General features: G+C 42.2%; 1 protein-coding gene across 3 annotated transcripts; it reads left to right on the forward strand.

Moving 5' to 3' along the window:
- Window positions 1-13,154, forward strand: RNF4 (ring finger protein 4). Of its 3 annotated transcripts, none has more exons than XM_061359841.1 (8): window positions 1-20; window positions 5,599-5,762; window positions 6,230-6,350; window positions 7,443-7,522; window positions 8,629-8,638; window positions 10,061-10,226; window positions 12,504-12,552; window positions 12,903-13,154. In XM_061359841.1, exons 2-8 carry the CDS (start codon window positions 5,754-5,756, stop codon window positions 13,050-13,052), a joined length of 585 nt encoding a protein of 194 aa, XP_061215825.1. In that variant the 5' UTR covers window positions 1-20; window positions 5,599-5,753; the 3' UTR covers window positions 13,053-13,154. The 3 variants fall into 3 exon arrangements, with proteins under 3 accessions (XP_061215825.1, XP_061215824.1, XP_061215822.1); XM_061359840.1 differs by lacking the exon at window positions 1-20 and adding an exon at window positions 1,557-1,847; XM_061359838.1 differs by lacking the exon at window positions 1-20 and having other exon boundaries at window positions 5,108-5,762.
- Window positions 13,155-22,647: the final 9,493 nt, after the last annotated feature.

Below are 22,647 nucleotides of genomic sequence, written 5' to 3' on the forward strand. Positions count from 1 at the left end.
TGCCGGGCCGAGCGCTGAGGGTGAGTGCTGCAGGCCCAGGGGTTCTGTGCTTTGGGTGGTACCAGCGCACTGCAGCGGCACCGGCGTTCCCGCTACCCCCTTGTCCTTCTGGGGTACCAGGGGCGGCAGGTAAGGGGTGGGGAGTGGAGCGGAGGAAGGGAGCCGCGCCCGGCCGCCATGGGGGAGGGGTTGGCCGGCGCTGAGGGGAGCCAGGAGCGAGATCGAGCTTCTTCCGCCAGTGCGCGGAGCTGGGCCCTGCGCGGGGGGGGGGCGGGATGGCGCTGCTTCTTTCTCCGGGGAGGAGGCGGTGAACTGAGCCTCTTTCCCCAGGCGCGGCCGTGCCCACGGCGCTGGCGGCCATGAGGGGCTCCCCCCACACTGCTCCCGGCCTGCCCTCGCTCCGTCTGAGGCGCCGCAGCCCGGGGTCTGGTTCCTCCCCGCCAATCTCCGGCAGTGTGTTACTTGTATTTTTGCATTTCTGTCGCGCCGGGAAGCTCCGCGGCCTGCGAATGCCACTGCCCAGCCCTGAGCAGCTCTGAGGTCGGGGGACGGCGAGGCCTGCGGCCGCTTCCTGCTCCGTGGTCCGTTGCAGACTGGCCGGTCCCTGTGAACAGGGACAGGCTGCGCTAGCCTCTTGTGCTCGCTGGGTCGTAAACTGCATTTACTGCGAGGGCAGTTCGGAGCGTGTCCTGCAGTGGCTGAAGGAGACAAGTGCCGCTGGCGTTCCTCTGGAGGCACAGGAGTGGCTCAGTGGGTGCAGCTGCAGGGGGGGGGTTAGTCTGTCTTCCATTCTGTGTGACAGCAGGAGTGTGGAGGGAATGCTGCTCTCCTACTTCAGCGTCCCCCTACACTTCCGTTACAGGGTGTTTAGGCACTCAACTTCTTTTTCCTTTCTTCTGATTTTGGGACTACTGAAAGTAAGCTGTAGGATCTCTCGGAGAAACTAATACACATGGAGCAGCAAGGAGCCTTTCTTCTGGCCAGTCTCCACCTGGTTTTGTTGTTTCTGAAACAGGGCATTGCCCAACAAAAAGTTTTGGTGTGTTTCATTCTGTGGGTGTTTTGTTAGCTTCTTTGTTTAAACTTGGGCTTCTTGTCTGTAGATGCAGCTGACTGTTTAGAGCAGGCAGGGTAGTATTATCTTTTTGATATCTTTCCTCTTTATAGTGCTTCTTACCAGGCTTTTGTAGGATGGGACTGTTTGACCTAGTTTGGATAAAATGTAGTCGACTCGGGTTCTGTTTTCAGTAAAGTTACTGTAGTTCCCCTGAAAAAAAGGAAAATGCCTTTAAAGGTAGTGGAAATACACGTGATAGGAAAATTTTGAAGAGTAAAATGGGAGATTATTGCTCCCTGTGATGATAAAAAAATTAAGATTAGCGCTTTGATTGGTACACACATGTTCTGACCACAGAAATTTTTTTATACCTGCTGCATCTAATATTGTGTTTCCTATTTTTAAGAGTGCAGAGAGAGGTCTAAAAAATAGTAGAAATGAGAAGCAGTCTTAAAGTTGTAACATATCAAGTGCAGTTTCTACTGTTCTTTGTTACCTGTGCCTTGCACACACAAAACATTTAGGCTTACTGCTTTCTTCGAGCAATTACTTCAGTGTATTTGTAATGTTTAGGATGAATATGGCATAGAGTCTCATTTGTGTTAGTGAGACATGAGTAGCCTGGAGGAGAGGCATGGGGGTGTTGGTTGACCACAAGGTCAACATGACCCACCAATATACACTTGTATCCTGGAGATGAGAAGGCTCTGAAGAGACCTTGGAGCAGCTTCTGGTGCCTAAAGGGGCCTACAGGAAAGCCAGAGAGGGACTTTTGACAAGGACATGAGTAGTGGGACAAGGGGGAATGGCTTTAAACTGACAGAGGTATATTTAAATTAAATATAAGCAAGAAATTCTTCACTCTGAGAAAGGTGAGGCACTGGCACAAGTTGCCCAGAGAAGCTGTGGCTGCCCCATCCCTGAGAGTGTTCAAGGCCAGCTTGGATGGGACCTAGAACAACCTGGTATAGTGGAAGGTGTCCCTGTCTCCCTTGGGAGAGCTCAGTGTTAGGGACAGTAACTGCCTATGCAGAGCTTTGCGTATGAGAGGAAGGAGGAAGTGTTTTTCCTGGTACTCTATCATCCTGCATTGGTGCAATGGAAGGTCCATAAAAGTTTAGAGTATTTATTGGCTTGCCGACTTGATCTGCTAAGTTCTCACATTAAAAAGAGAGTCTTTTAAAACTTTTAATTCTAGAATTTTGAATTGATGTCTGAATGCATCTTGCTACAGTGGAATAGATGAACTCAAAGCTTCAGCTGAAGTTATTTGATGCTTATGGGTTGAGGAGGGGGAGATTGATGCAGTAAATCTATATACATTGTCCAGTCTTGACAGTCTTGTGATTGCTGAAGGAGGAGCATGTACACCGTATTTAATCTGGGCTACCAGTCCTGTATAACAAATCCTATTATTAGGTAGAGTGGTGCAGAGGTTTTGAAAATCTTGAAGGAATTCTTCTTGATGAGTACATCTCTAAATGTGCAAAACTCTGAACTTGTCTGTTTACCTTCATTCTTAACACTACTATCTTGATCTGTGTTGTGCTCAAGAAATTCAACTTTGCTTTATTATTACTGTCCGTTCTAACACTTTGGGTCATTAACTTATAGTTAAGCCAGTAGCATGTGGAAATCTACAGCCCCACAGGAAAGTTTTGTTCTTTACAAGATAGAAGTGTTGCTGGTTCATGAGACTCTTAAATTCCAGCAGTCTGATTTTCTCTGTAAACATGTCTCTCCTGAGTTGAGTCGTCTTGACACTAATGAACCTGCCTATGATTTATTTTGAGGTGGTTTTACAGTGGTGAGCTTTCCTATGATTATCCATTCTCAACTTTCTTCTTTTACAGAAGCTTCTGAAGTACGATTTGAGCCATTAGCAGTTAAAATATTTGTATCTTGCATATAATCTCAGTGTTGAGTATAAAGAATGCCTACTGCCAGTGTTCTAAGATTCTGAAAATTAAGCCGTCTAAATAGCAGTGGTGCTCTCTATCACTTAGTTCAAGAAATGCCTCTGTTCTGTGTTGCCTTTGAGATCTGATAATAGATCCTCTGAGACATGTAAATAATCTGTTAGGTTTTTTCTTCCGTGATGGCTCTTCTTTGGCACTTAAGCAACTTGTGGACAAAGAGAAGCTGTGCAACATTTGATGTTTGGAGTCATCCCAAGTGTTCTCTCCTGACATATTTTTAACCCTTTCTAAAGATATTTTGTTAGCATACCACTGCACTGGGTTGTATGCAGTGTGAAATCTGAAAAGCACCAGGTCTCATGAAACCTGGATGCTTTGCATCTAAACCTGTGCTGTCTGTGAATGCATCAGACATGGGTATTCAGCCGTGTAGATACATCAGTATTTCAGATTGCTCTCAAAGGTTCTATTTAGTAACATGTCTATCAACTGATATAAAGTTTATTTCTTTATCCTTCTCAGATGTGTGTACCAACCAACATTTCCCAGCTTTTTAGTCTCCAAGTATATTTTTTTTTTTTCCCCAGATCCATATTTGAGGAGAATCGAGGAAAATTGTCTCCTGGCTTTCTTGATGAAATAAACTTAGAAAGACCAATGGCACAACTTCTTGGTATACCTCAGATATTTCTCAGTCTTGTTCACTCTCCTGCTGTGTAGAAAACTGCTTTGCAGAACTTGGTTTCAGTTTCAGTTTTCTAGCTGTTAGAAGATGTTAGTTTGGTTTTGAACAACTAGCTTGAAAGAGCCAATGAGCTAGGTTTAGGCAAGATTCTCTCACTTGCTGTGTGTCCTCCTTGCTTCATATTCTTTGCCTTGTCTCCAAAATGTTCCAAACATATGAATAACAATTGTATGGAGTGAGGAACTTCTAGAGCACCTAGGAAGTGCACTTATAGAACAGTGCCTCTAGTTGGATTTGTATGAACAGAAAATTAGGTATGGTCTTGGCTTAAACATTCTTGTTCCCTATTCCAAAAATTCAGTGAAGTGAGTAAAATAGGATCTTCCCAAGAATGGTGAAATGAAATGTAGACCTTAAGAATAGTGGGGTGAAGTGTGCAAGAGGACTTGCATTACCTGGACTCAGAATGTTAAGAAAATGGTTGTGTAGGTGAGTCCTGAATTGAGGAAGCAGTCTGAAAGTCATTTCACAGCTTTCTCTGGTAGCAAATTCGGAGCCTTAGTCTTCAGCATCCCAGGTGAGAACATAAGGTTGTTACTTAGATCTGCAAGAAAAACTCTGTAGAAAAGCTATGCATAGAAGGTTAGATTTAAAAAAAAACCCATCTTAAAACTGTCAAAATCAATTAGGCTCATATTGGGAGAGACTGTTAAGTGTAACAGTTCTCAAAATTTCATGCACTGTGACCAGAATCTGCCTGTGGGCTCACTGGGTATTACATCTAGCATACAGCAAATGGTCCAAGTCTAAAAAGCAGGTTCACCTGCTTACAGCTTTTGCAATCCAGTGATAGTTTTGAAATTAAAAAATAGGAGGAAAAAGAACTCAAATGGCATATTGTATTGCTTAAAACTGTGCCTAAGTGTATCTTTGAGCTTAGTAAAAGTACCAAATTTAGTGTAAGGATTCTGTTTTGATAATGTCACAGTTCAGTGATAATGGGTCTTTTAAGTAAGTGATTTAAGAAGCACAGAGAGAAAGTCTGGGGGGGGGGAGGAATCAGTCAGGCTTCCTTTAACTCAAAGTAGCGACTGAGTACCAGTTCCATTCTATCCCACTGCATGGTCTCAGTGATTCCTAATCTAAGAATAGTTTAATAGTGTATGTGCTGGTCTTTTCAGCATGATGATGGTCAATATTGTGAAGACGATTCTGCAGTGCTTGTTTAACATAATTGGGTTTTTTTACCTGAACCCTGCACTATGTCTGCTCTGCGCCTCCGCGTTGCGTATTGTTCACGTAATAATTGTACCATGAGCAAAGATGTGAATTGCAGTACTACATCAGCTACTCCTAACTGATTTTATACTCTTCACCTCTTCCTGCCTAGCAGTTCACTGTGTGATGGAGACGGGTGCACACACGTACAGTTAACCACAGTGTAGTGTAATCTTGTGTTCTCTTGCAGATCATTGAGTATTTCTAAACTGAAATTTCTTTGCTCCACTTGCTTTCCACACCTCTCGAAGTGTTCAGCTGTCACCTGTAGGAGTATGACGATGGGTGGTAGAACAGAACTGCTTATCTGAAATTTTTTGCTTTCTGAAGATGGATATGTTTGATGCAATTCCCAGTGATTCCTGCCCACACACAAACACTGCTTTAATCGGTTGCTTTTAAAGTAAATTGGGATTCCTCAGTATTTTTCTAGTTTGCTAATAAACTAGCTTATTCTACTGTTTAGTTTAGGAAATGGGTAAAAATGCTAGAGAATTCAGGCCCAGCTGCAGGGTCTGAGGCTCAGTTACCAAATCTGAGGCATTCCCTCTAGCTTTGGACAGATAGTGGTGAGTCAGGAATGGGAACCTTGGAGAGAAGACTGTATTGACGAGGACAAGCATTACAGATAGGTAATCTTCTCTCTTCTTTTCTTATAGGTTTGGAAGAACATTATTCTCGGGCAGTGAACGTTCTGCACTTTTGAACAGTGCTACTTGAAGGAGTAAAAGGAATTGATAGTTGTCACTTCCTTCCAATTCTTTTTTTGTACTTGAACTTCTTCCTTGCTCTGGCTTTTCAACTGAGAAAGGCCATGAGCTCAGTAAGTATTTTAGTACTGTATGCAAACCTGGTTCTTGGAATGAGTTGTTGCTGGTAACCTCCAGAAATGCTTTGAAAGAGTTTGTAGTAAAAGCACAGGATCACAAGCCTATGAAAACCTCATGTAACTGAAATTTCTGTTATACTTCAGTATTTAACTCTAGAAGCTATCAGTAGGTCAGAAATGCTTAGAGTGTAGCAGAAACCAGGCACAACTGTGAACTAGTCTTTCTCTTTTACAAATGCTCACAAGATGTTTTGTCTTTGTGACCTAAGTGGTAAGAGGTCTGGGGTGATGTCTTTTCCTTGCTGCAGGGTGTTCAGGTAGGAGTGACCCATCCTGGCAGTCGATGCGTATGACAGCCTTTCTAGGGAGGGTTTTGTGTGTCCTTGTGCACTTTCATTGGTGCTTCAGAGATGAGGGTCACGTGGGAATGACTCCAATTCTCTGGCTTTGTTCTCTCTTAGGGTCAACGCAAGCGCCGTGGAGGAGCAGTTAATTCCAGGCAAATTCGGAAGCGAAACAGGCTAATGGCTTCTACAGCAGAAATGGCTTCAGAAGCAGAGCCAATAGAGCTTGAAGAAAGTGGTAAGCTTTCTTTTGCAGTTGATTAGATGCTAAAAAGCTTCTGGGGGCTTGGGGTCCCACTTGACCTGTTTTTCTGCCAGTTGCTAGGCCCCTTCTTGGTGGCAAAGGGAAACCTTCAGTTCTACGAAGTGTCTAGTGCCCATGGCAGGGGGCTGGAACTGGATGATTTTAAGGTCCTTTCAACCCTAACTGTTCTGTGATTCCATGGAATCTACAAACAACAAGCATACGGACAAGTGACTTGAGTTTGTTGCTGAGACGCAGTACATTCTCCACTCCTGATAGATGAGTTATGTAAGAAACATGCGCAAGTGCTGCTCAAACTCAGTTAGGGAACTCCCAACTTTTAGAGAGGTAATCAAGTCTTTGTTGTCATCAGTGGTGTCCCATTCCTCAAATGAAGACTTGTGGCATGGTACTATAAAATGATTAGATTCTATGGAATTCCTGTTTTATTCTGTGTGATCCACATTGTCCTACATTAGATGAATAATCTGTTGCTGCATACCTATCAATATCTGTTGTCATTAGTTGCACCTTGTCCCTCAAGGGAGAAGCAGCTTCTGGTCAAAAAGCCTAGAAAAAGTATCAGAAACTAAAAAGTCTCGTTGACTTCTTAAATGGAATTTTACTGTGTTCTGAAATCCTAGGAAAGATTAACATTAACTATTGGTCTCCTGGTTATTACATGGAGCTTTGCGATGCATTTGACTGAAAGTTTGGACGAGACATGAGAGAGGAACTTGTACAGCATGGTACTGTAGTTATTATATCCTATACTATTCATGTTTTCTACTGTGTGATAAACATTCTTCTGTGTGAGATGTTAGATAATCTGCCTTCTGCAAGCTGTTACTGCACAATAGAATTGTATGAGTTGTTCAGATACTGTTCCTCTTGCACTGCAACTTGCAGAAGACTGGTAGTAACACTGAGGGCTCATGAGGGCACAGTTTGACTGAAATCTTGAACATGTTTAGGAAGAGAAGAGGAATAGGGCAAGGTTGAATTATACCTCAGACTGTTATGAAGCAGCAGGCAGTCTTATTCCTCTGCGATCTCTGATATTGCTTTTAATGTTCTGTTTTTAAGCTGGTGAAGAAGTAGTAGACCTCACATGTGAATCTTCTGATCCTGTAGTTGTTGATCTCACTCACAATGATTCTGTTGTGGTAAGTAGTGAATGATGCTTACCTAAATCTTGTAGGCAGACTGGGTTTGTATTGTGCTTCCTGGCAGAATCAGAATTTAAGGACAAATTTTAAGGTCGAAGTTGACTTTGTCAGTGCATGAAAGCCACTTATTATAGGTTAACACAGAAGCTGCTCTGGAGGTGCACTTGGAAATACTGGAAGGGTAATCAAACACAGATTTTTGCTTCAGAACCTGGGCAGAACATACCAGTGATGGGTAATTTAACATAAGGAAATGCAATTTAAAGTTGAAGCTCTGATAGACAATCAAAGATATGGGCCAGTGATTTAAATAAAAAGCTAAGGAGATAAGTCTGTGGCTTTACAAACATGAAGTGTTTAGCTGCAGCGTTAGTTTAAGTTTCTCTTTGTCACACGTATGCCAACTGCAACTGTAGGTTACTGTGCTGCAAACCAGTTTATTACTCCAAGAAGGTTTAAAGAAAAGCCACTTCCTTTCTTATTTCTGTGTTTAAAGCTAGAATACATTTGATCCAGTCCACAGTGCAGTTTATAACTTCAGGTTTGGGATGCCACTACTGCTTTGCAAACCAGAAGCAAGCAGCAGGAATCACATGGAGGGGTATCTGCTGCTGGAATTTTTCCGGAGCCTTTGCAAAGTAAAGGCCTCAAACTTTACAACATAATCCTCATCAAAATGGTCAATGGGTTTGGGTTTTTCTCTTCAGCAGCTGTTAATCTAATATGAACTATTTGTGGATAGCATGCCTGGATTGGCCTTTTGGGGGTGGGGGGACAGAAGAGGGAAAGAGTCTTCTCCAGTCTAAATCCAATTAGGGGATACTGAAACTGGGGAGCAGGGAGGAGGGCTCTGGTGCTTCATAAAGTGCCTCCTTTTTTGTCTCCTTATGGCACTGTGTGCAGAAGCACCCTCTGTTTTCAGAGCAGCAGCTAATGTACTACTACCATTAATATTCTTCATCAAAATGAGGGAGTGATATCCTACCATTCTTAGCTTTTGTTGTCATTGCATAGCCTAGCTGGTGTTTATATATAGTAGTAGGAGTGCACACCAAAATCTAATTGTGTTCTTTTCTCTTCCTTCCCGTATCTTTTGATGCAAGATTGTTGAAGGTGAGTTGACATTGTTCTAAAGTCAATTTTTGTGTGTGTTTTCCAATGAACTTGAGCAGCATGGATTGAAACTGTCTTTTCCAAAAGGCAAGAGACAGTGCTAAATCATCATGTGAATGGATCCAGTCTGTGCTTAATAGTCACTGACAAAGCTTGTAGAGAGTATCTGAAATAAAATCCATCAAGGCTACTGAAAATATGTTTTGTTGTTTTCCAGGTACAGAAGTTCTTTAAGGCCAGGGCTGATAATATTCTGAATCATCACTGGCATATTTGCTTTGAATAAGAAAATGTTGAAAGTTTTTCTTAGCTTTTATTGTGAAGAAGGAAGTTAAGAAGGAAGTTACTGATGGTCGTAGTACTTAACTTCATTATCTGGTGTAACATGCCTCAAATTTATTAAGAAGTGTAGTTTTGGGGGGTTTTTGGTTTGGTTCTTTTTTTTTTGCTAATTTAGGTGTTACAATAGTTACAGGTGTAAATAAGTATCCTTTACACTTGAATACTTGTGCAGGAAGGAACTTGTAATTTTATGGCAAATTGTGTAATTTTGATTGCTTAGTTGGTGCTTAATTATTTTTACATGTAACTGGAGTCACAGAAATAATTATTACATATGGTTTCTGACTGCTAAAAAGTAAAGCAGTTCTTTATCCTTTGGATGTTCCAGACCAGGGAATAAAAAAAACACCTTACCTTCTTTTATCTTGGGCAGTATAATTCCATTATCAAGTTTTCTTGACAAAGGAGGAAGATGATGAAAAAACGCTGCTTAATACATTATTCTAATTTCCAAGTACTGATCTAAAAAAGATTAATTTTACAGAAACTGCCTTTATTTATAGAGCTTTGGCAAAGAGAGGAACAGTTTATAATCATACCTGGATAGAGCAGTGAGGAGCCACAGAAGCTCTATAACTTGAATATTTAGATGCAGGCATCTCTCCCATATCTTCTGAAGCTTTCTGAACCAGGCATGCTTGTGTTTCACCAGGCCTTTTTGTTGTATATGTGCTCCTGTGCCATGCAACGTGGAGGCTTAACTTCAGTCTTCTCTGAATTTCTCAACATAGTATAGTAGCATTCTCTGTTAGTAAGAAAGAAGAGAGGGAGCTTCCCTTTATGGGGGAGATCTCTTCACAGGTAGTGTAACTGAATGAAACTTATGACACCAAGTATCATGGTCATGGTTCAGCAGTTTGTGAATAGAGCAAATTTTTTATGTTGATATGCAGCAGAATATTTACAATGTTCGGAGGTGTTCCACCTTAGTATTTAGGAAACTAGTAAGTTTTTCAGCCAGCTGAGTATGGTCAATTTAAAATGTGAACCGTTACAGACTGGTTTTAATAATGCATTTCGTGTATAGCTCCAGGGCTATGTATTTTATGCTGTGTCTAACTTAATAAAATTAAATTACAGAGAATCAAGGACAAAGGAGAAATCTGAGACTCAGAAGCCAGCGACAGTCAGACAGCTGTGTATTAAGTAGCGATGATGAAGATGAAACAAGAGACAATGATGTGTATGTGACACATAAACTGTCTCGAGAATTGAGGCCACTGGAAGATGAAACTGCAAGTTCAAAGTATGTATGCTTTATGACCTACCCAAACATGGAATTTTGCTTTTTTTTATGCATCCAGGACTAAGTTACATTGCTGTTGCCTGGCTTACCTTGGAAGTCTTGCCTTATTCCAGTTAATTCCTTCTGTCAGTGAGGAAACTTTTTTTTTTTTTTCTCATCACATATTGCATGGTGACCAAATGATGCCATTTGCACTTCAGGATAAAAAGCCAGCCTGAGATAGATGGCAACTTTGCATACAACCTTAAAGATGAGTGTGGGGATATAGCAGGGAAGGGGTTGGTCATAAGCCATGGCTCATAATGTATTGCATTTACTTTTCATGCAAAGCGCTAGTAGTGATGCTAGATATAGAAATATTTTCGTTGGTGTTGATGAGGCTTGTTATCATGAAACCATTAGGAAGCAGCATGGCAAATTTCAGTAAAAACTATTATTCACTTTTTTTTTTTTTTACACACTCTGACAGTTAACTGCCTTTTTCTCTCAGGGCAGTAGCCATTCTTCGAAGGTATAATTGCAAGGCAGTTGTGGACATAATGCTGTTACAGGCACGTTTTGTTCTGTCTCATGTATGTCATGATGCTCTGATACGTTTGTATGTAAGGTGGAGATCTCACTGTTAAGGATAGCAGCCATAAGAAGGACACTATTCAACAGTAAACTGCCATAGGAGCACTGCATTATGTTCAGAAGGATGCATGTATTGGGCTAATTAAATGAAATCAGGTGACCATTTGACTAGGGAATATGAAGAACATGAAAACTGTGATCCAGACATGGCCTTTACTTTTTCAACTGTTAGGGGAGGGAATAAAGATTTTAATAAACTAGTGTACTTAGAGCTTTTACTGACAGGCAATGAAGGAGAGAAATTGGGTATGAAAATTTTTGATGTCAGGCATTTCATGTATGTAAGAGTACATGAATTAATGAACAACTGAACAAATTCATAAATGTCATAAAACATAGTGCATTGTACTGGTGCATTTATAAATTTTTAAGTCAGAGATTATTAAAATAATGATGTGTATGTGACTGGTAGCTTAGTTTTCTAAAGCATAAATAGGGATCTACCGTAGAAGCAGGTATTTTTCCAAGCTTTTGGGTTCTGCTTTATTAACACGTGAAAAATTCAAACCTAAAATGTAATTACATTACTTACAATAGAAAAAAAACCAAAACCTAACACAGGGTTTTGTTCTGTTTGTTAATTCAAGTAATCTTACATACATGAAATGCTTGTAAGATCTGAAAGACAATGCAGAATATCTGAATATATGCTTCTGTCGTGGTTTAACCAATGCCAGACAGCTTGTGCACTTACTCCCCCCTCCTTCTTGCCCTCCCCCTACTCCCAGAGGGACGGAGAGCAGAATCAGAAATAATGCAAGTCCCACGGGTTGAGATAAGAACAGTTTAGTAACTAAGGTATAACACAAATCACTACTGCTACCACCAATAATAGTAATGATAAAGGAAATAACAAGGGAAGAGAATACAACACCCCATCACCAGGCGACCGATAACTTGCCCCCCCAGCCCGATCAAGCACCGACCGATACCTCCTCCAACCCTGCCGTCCACCTCACCCTTCCGGGTCCCTCTCAGTTACATCCTGGGCATGACGTGCTGTGGTATGGAATACTTCTTTGGTCCGTTTGGGTCAGGTGTCCTGTCTCTGCTTCCTCCCGGCTTCCCCTCCTCCCTGGCAGAGCATGAGGCTCACAAAGGCCTTGGCCATACCAAAACATCATTTTTATCAGCTTTGTTCCCAGCCCGGAAGTCAAAACACAGCACTGCACCAGCTACCAAGAAAGAGAAAAATGACTGCCACTGCTAAACCCAGGACAGCTTCCTATAATGACAGATTTGATAAGGAAGCAATTCTCGGAATGAATGCTTTCCAAAGGACAGGTAGATGCTTTTGTCAGAAAACTCTTTATTTCTGAGCTGTTGAAGATCAGTGCTGCCACCCGTGTGCTCTGCTGTACTACAGACTGCTGTTCCTTGTAAGGGTAGAGCAGGCAGACTGTCTGCATTGTCCTCCTCAGGAGAAGCAAGACCCAGTTTCCTTTAGGGAGGGGGCACCCTAACTGCTTATTCCATGCAACAAATGGAGAGAGTGAAAGATGTGCAGGGACCTTCAGATGGTATGCACCATGGCCGGTCTGTGCAGTCGGGTGATGACAAGGCATTTTAGGTAGCAGTGACCCTCAATGCACGGTGACATTAACGGACATGTGTTCTTTCTGCTTTTGTTCTCTCTACCACAAGGCCGTCTGGTACCGTTAGCTGTCCAATTTGCATGGATTTCTACTCAGAGGTAAGGATCCGCATCTTGCCACGGCTTCTTTTTTGTCAGAGGGAGACCAGGGTGCCTGGTGAGCTGAGCATCTGTGCTGGGTGCTGTGGGATGCTGCTGGGTGCTGCAGACAGCTGGCTTGAGGTGCAGACCTCGCTGGGAAGGTCAGAGTGGCTTGGAAGTCAAAGTCATTTCTTGGTGGTGAGCGTAGTGCCAGAAACACTTCCCCAGGTGGCACTGAAAGACCTTTGGGTTCCTTTAATCAGCCATGTACTGATTCCAGGCACCCAAGTCCTCTCTGCCTGGTACCAATAGAGCAGCAAAGCAGAATTCTTCACACCAAATTCCTCTGGTGCTTTCTTTTCTTCCAGATTGTGCAAAGCGGACGACTGATTGTGTCAACTAAATGTGGCCATGTCTTCTGCAGTCAGTGTCTCCGTGATTCCCTAAGGAATGCCAACTCTTGCCCAACCTGCAGGAAGAAACTCACTCACAGACAATATCATCCCATTTATATATGAGTACTTATTTTTCTCAGGACAGACTCCACTGGGATGTTGAGGAATATGTCATGGGTTCAGAGTTCTGAAGAATTAAAGAGCGGCAGGTTCTGCAAATCCAAACTGTTTTTCTTTGAGAATAAATTGTACATGTATAGACAGCTTTTTTTATTGTCCAGGCTACGTCTTGTAATGTCCCTGGTTATAATGTTAAATTTAGGACTGGCTTTAAATTAGACCAGCAGCCTATATCAGAAAGGAAGCAACTAATGCATTTCTTTCCCCTTTTTGCGTTACTAAGAGAGGTCTGAATGTTTTATTGTTTTTTCCTGTTAAAATTATTCCCACCCTTGCATACAGCTATGGAAGAGTTACCGTTCAAAATACAGCCAGGCAGTTTGCCAGTTCCTTACGCTTTTTGCTTTTATCCTACCAGAAGCTCGTCGCTATATTGCTTTCTGCTATTCCATCCTTACCTGAGTAGAGGTCTCTGTTAAACAGACAAGGGTAATGCAATAAAATCACCTGTTAATCAGCAGTCAGGTGTTTTAAGCAGAAGGCTTGAACGCATGGATGTCCTTATAAACTCCATGAGATCTAATGTGAGTAGACAAATTGCAGCATGGGCAATGTGAAAATACTACTTGGGGTGTTTTAACTTGAAACAGTTCCCATAGTGGAATCTCAACGCTAAATTTCTCTACTAACGTGATGATGTGGTCCCTTGAGTTTATTGCTATTCTATAGCACTCTCTCCTGGTAACTGAGGAGAACGTAGACGTCTCTTGGCTTGCTAGTGACGCATAAGAAGCAAATGTATGTCTGCTGCCCTCTTGTCAGCTAAATCCCAAAGTACCCACAGATCTTGTACCATATGAAGTGTCCCCAGCACAATGCTTCAAGTTCAGTGCGATTGCTTGGCTGTTCTCTTTAGTTGTTACAGTGACACCTGATGGTTTTAGCCTTTAGAAAAGGACTCGGAGACATGTTCCTGGAGAGAGCATTCTTCTCTTGAAGCAAGGCAGGAACACACAGGTTTATGCATAGTCATCCAGACAGCTGGTTTAGCTTTTTTCCCCATAGGCCTGAGTTAGAAATGCCTTCTTTAAACCTGTTACAGGTAAAAGCTGCAGGCTGGGATGTGGAATCCCAGAAAGACTGATATAAACAGAGGCTGATACAAAGGAATCATTCTATGTAGGTGAGATGACTAGAATCGGTATTCTGTGATCCACGTGTCCATGTATGAGAAGATCCAAAATTAAGCTCAGGCACCTTTTGGCAGCTGGTTGTGCGAGACAACCAGGATTAGCACCATTCTGCACTCTGGGACAGCACAGTTGTAGGATGTGTTTTGGTAACGCTAGTTATCTTCAGTGCCTCAGCTCGCCTGTATGAGGGATCTGTGGGAAGCCTTCAATGAAAGCAGCTCTTCTAATGAGCTGTCTCAAGTTGTGTTTTAAGATAGCAACTCACAAGTAGAGTGTTTTGGGTTTTTATGAGGACGTTTAGAGAACTTTCTGGATGTAGTCATGCAGACAGAACTTTGTTCCGTGATAGCTCGCTTAAGAACTGCAATACCTTCCCCACCCTGGTTTGGAGTCTCTTTGGCTCAATGTCGTTATCTGGAGTATGCAGTTTCAGCATTGTGGCAGTCTGGGAATTGCTTAAGTTACACACCTTTTAATTACTGTGTGCTCCCCAAGCAAGGACTGGTGGAGTCCTGCGATAGTGCGATGGCTCCAAGGTGCTGGTGCTTGAGTCACTAGAAGCAGAAGTTTAAGTCTCGGCCCATGGAAAAAGACTAAATTGTGTTACAGGCTTTCTTTTGGAGGGTGGGAAGGGAGAGAAGAATCCTCACTAGGTTGGAGTTCCAGTGAAGTTTCACACTGTCAAGAAATTACAGGGAATATAAAGATTTTTTTTCATTATGGAAATGTATCTCTTCTTGTTGTATATAGTTTGTTTTTCCTGTATTTAATGGTATTCATGTCTGTCTGTCCCATGTCCATTGGACTACCGGTAGGCAAAGAGTTCTTTCACCAGGTGGAAATAAAACTATTGATTTGATGAACTGGAAGTTTTGGTTCTTTTAATCTCAGTGTGTTGTGATGAAGGGTGGGTGGAAATCCTACTTCTGCAAACTTCTGAGTTACTTTCTCTGGCCTGTCTGGTATGGGGAAGGGGAGGGAGGTGCTGCCTGAGCACGTGCGTGATGATAGTTTCCATATGAAATCCTCGAGGAGCTCTGCTGGAAATGTAACTTCTGTAAGTGGTCCTTGAGAGAGGGGGTTGTGGTATACCTGAGCAGCTGCTGTGTGAGTAAATGTACTGTTCTGACTGAGGGCAGTGCTAATTGAGCTCCTTGAGTGTCCATGTTTTCTAGTGATCCCTGGTCAGAGCAGACCAAAACCTTTCTGCAGCTTCTGGTTGCACTGTTGTTGGTCCCTGCCCTTGTGCCCTCCTTGGGGCTCTTCTGGGAAGAAGCTCTACTTTGTAAAGCCAAGAGGCTACCTGTTCCGCAGTTTTTCAACAGGTGCGTGCAAAGAGAACTCCAGAGAACCCGCGCCGTTGGACACGGATTGTTACGTAATGTTACGGTTGCCAGGGCACAGAGTCCTGTGATGCTGAGGATGCAGGACGCTGAGTACCAGTTCCCGGCTTTCTCTGCTAGGGGGCAGACTTGTACCTGAGCCTTTTCTTTTGCTGGGTTTTTGACGAGGAAGGACCATGAGCTCAGTAAGTATTTTACTGCTCAGTGCAACCCTGGCTCTTAAGAGTTGCTTCTGGTAACCTCCAGAAATGCTTTGAGACAGTTTGTAGGGAAGACACAGAAACATAAGCGTATGAAAATGACTCCTAAGGAAAATGCTGTGGCTCTGTTCTATCTCAGGGTCAGCGCAAGCGCCGTGGAGGAGCACTTGATTCCAGGCAGCCTCAGAAACGAATGAGGCCAACAGCTTCCACCTCAGCTAGGGCTGCAGAAGCAGAGCTGATAGAGCTTAGTGGTAAGCTTTCTTTTGCACTTGGTCAGAACTTAAACTGCTTCTGGAGACTTGGGGTCCCACTTGACGGCTTTTACCAAGTGTCTAATGTGGGATCTAGAAACAAGCAGCGTACGGACAACTGACTGAGCTGGGTCCTGGGGCACGATGCGTTCCCTGCTCGTGCCAGATAAGTTGTGTAGGAAAGGTGCTCAAGTGCTGCTCAAGTGCCTGAGGGTTGGGTCTGAAGAGCTGGGAGTCACTGCAGCCGCCCCTACAGAGAGTGGCAAACTAAGCTGGGGCAGTGCCAAGCTTTAGGGATTCAATCAAGACCTTGTCATTAGCGGTACCCCATCAATCAAGGGAATATTTAAGGCAAGCTACTGTGAATCCTGTCGGACTCCTGGTTTATTCTGTGTGATCCACCTTGTCCCACATTAGATGAATAATCTGTTGCTGTGTGCGTACTGCTAAGTGTTGTCACATAGGAGAAGTGAATGAGGAGCTCAGCCGATCTTCCCCTGGTATTACAACTTAATCTTTTGGGCTCGTGTTTTCCAATGAACTTGAGCAGCATAGATTAAAAGTGCCTTATCAAAGAGGGATTGGTGACTGGATCCAATCACTAAGGGGATTGGGGACTGCTTAGGGATCTGGCAACTGGATCCGATCTGTGCTTGATAGTCACTCTCAGAGCTTGTAGAGACCATCCGAAAGCAAAGCTGCACAAAGTCTATTTTCGTTTTCCTCACACACAAGTTCTGCAGACACAAAGTTGATATTAATTTAATCATCATCTTTACCGCTGGAATATCTGAATATGAAATATTCTGGAAGATTACTTTTACCATGCATTGCAGTGAGGAAAATAAAGTAGTTACAAACTTGACAGAATCCTGCATTTAAAGAATGTTCCCCAGCTATACGTGTTACTACTCTTTCTAAGTGAGGAGAATTCTGTCCCTCCACCACTGCGACTTGCAGAAGTGGCAGTCAATTGTATTCGTCTGCAGTCTCAGATGTGTTTCTATTTGCAAATACAGAAGTTCTGTGACCCCGAAGTTGTTGATAATTTGATCATTAATTTTACCACTGGAATATCTGCTTGGAATATGAAATACTCCTCAAGATTACTTTTTATCTCACATAAGAGAAATAAAGAAAAAGGTACAGACTCTTAAGAATCCCATATTCCAAGGATAGTTCCAGGGCTTTATATTTATACAATATCTTACCTACAAAAACTCTGTCTTTCTGGCATTGCACCATGCCAAAGACAATTCTATAGTGGTAGGATATTTTATTCCTCTGTAATCTCTGATTTTGATCCTCGCATTCTGTTTTTAAACTCCTGCAGAAGTGAGAAGTCTCTCAAGTGAATCTTGGATTCCTCACGATGCTGATCTCAGTCTGGATGACTCTGATGATGTAAGGAGCGAATGGCTAACTTCCCTAAAGCTTGCATTCAAATTAGTTTTCTGTTGTGCTTCCTGAGGGAATGTGTTGTTAAGGACAGATTGTACATTCAAAGTTGAGTTGTCAGTGCTCCGCTTTAAGCTGTCCAGAAGTGATCGTTTGTCTTTACACAGAGTAGACATGATGATCAATGCATTTCAAGTACAACATTCCTAAGGATGTAGACCCCCTTTTTCATTCCCTGGTACATATAGGGTCAGATGACTACTCCTAGAAGCCCCTAAAAAATCCATTTTTTTTTTTTAATGCTCTTTCTGAAGCTTGAGTAGTATTTGATCCATTTGATACTGCAGTTGATCACATCACCTTTATGATGGCACTGCTAGCTTGCACAGCAGAAGCAAGCAGCAGAAATCACATGCGGAGGTACCAGCTCCAGGGCTTCTTCCTGAGCCTTTGAAAAGGAAAGGCCTCAAACTTGACACAATAATCTGCTTTGTACGTGGTTTAGTACCACCAGGCACTATAGAGGGCTTGGGGTTGTGGGTTTTTTCTTCTTTAGCAGCTGTTAGTCTGATAGGGAGTGTTTCTGGATATCACACCTGAATTGGCCTGTTTGAGGCAGAGATGGGGAAAGAATCTCTTCCAGCCTAAATCCAATTAGTTGGTACGGAGGCTGGGGAGGTGGGAAGATGCTGTTCTCGTGGATCATAAGCTGCCTGCATTTCGATCCTTCTGCGGCAGTATGAGCAAAAGCAGAAGCAAGCAGATGTTTTCAGAGCAGCAGCTAATCTACTGCTACTTTTCATGTTCTTCTGTAAAATGAGAGTCATCTCCTACCATTCTTAGCTTTTTTGTTGATATTGCTTAGCTGATGTGTTGTTTGTATGTGACAAAATGGTTACACACCAAAGTCTGATTGTATTTTCTTTTCTCTCCCTTCCCATATGTATGGATACAAGGTGGATGCTGAAGGTGAGTTGATGTTTTACAACTGATACAGGGATTGTCCTAAGTATAATCTTTTGGGGGTATTTTTTCTAATGAACTTGAGCAGCAGCATGGATTGAAACTCCCTTTTCCAAAAGGCCAGGGACAGTGTTTAGTGATCTGATGACAGGATCCAATCTGTGCTCGACAGCCACTCTCAGAGCTTGTAGAAAGTATCAGAAATCAAAGCTACTCAAGATTTGTTTCTATTTGCAAATAGAGAAGTTCTGTGACCCCGAAGTTGTTGCTAATTTGATCATCAGTTTTACCACTGGAATATCTGCTCGGAATATGAAATACTCCTCAAGATTATTTTTTATCTCACATAAGAGAAATAAAGAAAAAGTTACAGACTCTTAAGAATCCCACATTCCAAGGATAGTTCCAGGGCTTTATCTTTTATACAGTATCTCACCTACAAAAACTCTGTCTTTCTGGCATTGCACCATGCCAAAGACAATTCTATAGTGGTAGGATATTTTATTCCTCTGTAATCTCTGATTTTGATCCTCGCATTCTGTTTTTAAACTCCTGCAGAAGTGAGAAGTCTCTCAAGTGAATGTTGGGTTCGTGGAGATACTGATCTCACAACGGATGACTCTGATGATGTAAGGAGCGAATGGCTAACTTCCCTAAAGCTTGCATTCAAATTAGTTTTCTGTTGGGCTTCCTGAGGGAATGTGTTGTTAAGGACAGATTGTACATTCAAAGTTGAGTTGTCAGTGCTCCGCTTTAAGCTGTCCAGAAGTGATCGTTTGTCTTTACACAGAGTAGACATGATGATCAATGCATTTCAAGTACAACATTCCTAAGGATGTAGACCCCCTTTTTCATTCCCTGGTACATATAGGGTCAGATGACTACTCCCAGAAGCCCCTAAGAAATCCATTTTTTTTTTTTCATGCTCTTTCTGAAGCTTGAGTAGTATTTGATCCATTTGATACTGCAGTTGATCACATCACCTTTATGATGGCACTGCTAGCTTGCACAGCAGAAGCAAGCAGCAGAAATCATGTGCGGAGGTACCAGCTCCAGGGCTTCTTCCTGAGCCTTTGTAAAGGAAAGGCCTGAAAATTGACACAATAATCTGCTTTTTACGTGGTTTAGTACCACCAGGCACTATAGAGGGCTTGGGGTTGTGGGTATTTTCTTCTTTAGCAGCTGTTAGTCTGATAGGGAGTGTTTCTGGATATCACACCTGAATTGGCCTGTTTGAGGCAGAGATGGGGAAAGAATCTCTTCCAGCCTAAATCCAATTAGTTGGTACGAGGCTGGGGAGGTGAGAAGATGCAGTTCTCGTGGATCATAAGCTGCCTGCATTTCGATCCTTCTGCGGCAGTATGAGCAAAAGCAGAAGCAACCAGATGTTTTCAGAGCAGCAGCTAATCTACTGCTACTTTTCATGTTCTTCTGTAAAATGAGAGTCATCTCCTACCATTCTTAGCTTTTTTGTTGATATTGCTTAGCTGATGTGTTGATTGTATGTGACAAGTATGTGACAAAATGGTTACACACCAAAGTCTGATTGTATTTTCTTTTCTCTCCCTTCCCATATGTATGGATACAAGGTGGATGCTGAAGGTGAGTTGATGTTTTACAACTGATACAGGGATTGTCCTAAGTATAATCTTTTGGGGCTATTTTTTCTAATGAACTTGAGCAGCAGCATGGATTGAAACTCCCTTTTCCAAGAGGCCAGGGACAGTGTTTAGTGATCTGATGACAGGATCCAATCTGTGCTTGATAGAAACTCTCAGAGCTTGTAGAAAGTATCAGAAATCAAAGCTACTCAAGATTTGTTTCTATTTGCAAATAGAGAAGTTCTGTGACCCCGAAGTTGTTGATAATTTGATCATCAGTTTTACCACTGGAATATCTGCTCGGAATATGAAATACTCCTCAAGATTATTTTTTATCTCACATAAGAGAAATCAAGAAAAAGTTACAGACTCTTAAGAATCCCACATTCCAAGGATAGTTCGGGCTTTATCTTATACAATATCTAACCTACATTAAAACCATAGTGCTGGCATTGCACCACGCAAAACCAATTCTATAGTGGTAGGATATTTTATTCCTCTGTAATCTCTGATTTTGATCCTCGCATTCTGTTTTTAAACTCCTGCAGAAGTGAGAAGCCTCTCAAGTGAATGTTGGGTTCGTGGAGATGCTGATCTCACACCGGATGACTCTGATGATGTAAGGAGCGAATGGCAAACTTCCCTAAAGCTTGCATTCAAATTAGTTTTCTGTTGGGCTTCCTGAGGGAATGTGTTGTTAAGGACAGATTGTACATTCAAAGTTGAGTTGTCAGTGCTCCGCTTTAAGCTGTCCAGAAGTGATCGTTTGTCTTTACACAGAGTAGACATGATGATCAATGCATTTCAAGTACAACATTCCTAAGGATGTAGACCCCCTTTTTCATTCCCTGGTACATATAGGGTCAGATGACTACTCCCAGAAGCCCCTAAAAAATCCATTTTTTTTTTTTTAATGCTCTTTCTGAAGCTTGAGTAGTATTTGATCCATTTGATACTGCAGTTGATCACATCACCTTTATGATGGCACTGCTAGCTTGCACAGCAGAAGCAAGCAGCAGAAATCACATGGAGGTACCAGCTCCAGGGCTTCTTTCCTGAGCCTTGGAAAGAAAGGCCTCAAACTTGACACAATAATCTGCTTTTTACATGGTTTAGTACCACCAGGCACTATAGAGGGCTTGGGGTTTGTGATATTTCTTCTTTTAGCAGCTGTTAGTCTGATAGGGAGTGTTTCTGGATATCACACCTGAATTGGCCTGTTTGAGGCAGAGATGGGGAAAGAATCTCTTCCAGCCTAAATCCAATTAGTTGGTACGGAGGCTGGGGAGGTGGGAAGATGCAGTTCTCGTGGATCATAAGCTGCCTGCATTTCGATCCTTCTGCGGCAGTATGAGCAAAAGCAGAAGCAACCAGATGTTTTCAGAGCAGCAGCTAATCTACTGCTACTTTTCATGTTCTTCTGTAAAATGAGAGTCATCTCCTACCATTCTTAGCTTTTTTGTTGATATTGCTTAGCTGATGTGTTGTTTGTATGTGACAAAATGGTTACACACCAAAGTCTGATTGTATTTTCTTTTCTCTCCCTTCCCATATGTATGGATACAAGGTGGATGCTGAAGGTGAGTTGATGTCTTACAACTGATACAGGGATTGTCCTAAGTATAATCTTTTGGGGCTATTTTTTCTACTGAACTTGAGCAGCAGCATGGATTGAAACTCCCTTTTCCAAAAGGCCAGGGACAGTGTTTAGTGATCTGATGACAGGATCCAATCTGTGCTTGATAGCCACTCTCAGAGCTTGTAGAAAGTATCAGAAATCAAAGCTACTCAAGATTTGTTTCTATTTGCAAATAGAGAAGTTCTGTGACCCTGAAGTTGTTGATAATTTGATCATCAGTTTTACCACTGGAATATCTGCTCGGAATATGAAATACTCCTCAAGATTATTTTTTATCTCACATAAGAGAAATAAAGAAAAAGTTACAGACTCTTAAGAATCCCACATTCCAAGGATAGTTCCAGGGCTTTATCTTTTATACAATATCTAACCTACAAAAACTCTGTCTTTCTGGCATTGCACCATGCCAAAGACAATTCTATAGTGGTAGGATATTTTATTCCTCTGTAATCTCTGATTTTGATCCTCGCATTCTGTTTTTAAACTCCTGCAGAAGTGAGAAGTCTCTCAAGTGAACGTTGGGTTCCTGGAGATGCTGATCTCACAACGGATGACTCTGATGATGTAAGGAGCGAATGGCTAACTTCCCTAAAGCTTGCATTCAAATTAGTTTTCTGTTGGGCTTCCTGAGGGAATGTGTTGTTAAGGACAGATTGTACATTCAAAGTTGAGTTGTCAGTGCTCCGCTTTAAGCTGTCCAGAAGTGATCGTTTGTCTTTACACAGAGTAGACATGATGATCAATGCATTTCAAGTACAACATTCCTAAGGATGTAGACCCCCTTTTTCATTCCCTGGTACATATAGGGTCAGATGACTACTCCTAGAAGCCCCTAAAAAATCCATTTTTTTTTTTTAATGCTCTTTCTGAAGCTTGAGTAGTATTTGATCCATTTGATACTGCAGTTGATCACATCACCTTTATGATGGCACTGCTAGCTTGCACAGCAGAAGCAAGCAGCAGAAATCACATGCGGAGGTACCAGCTCCAGGGCTTCTTCCTGAGCC

Source organism: Neopsephotus bourkii, unplaced genomic scaffold (genome assembly GCF_033783945.1).
Source record: "Neopsephotus bourkii isolate Nb327-2 ecotype Australia unplaced genomic scaffold, CSIRO-AGI_Nbou_v1 NB_994, whole genome shotgun sequence".
Lineage (NCBI taxonomy): Eukaryota > Metazoa > Chordata > Aves > Psittaciformes > Psittacidae > Neopsephotus > Neopsephotus bourkii.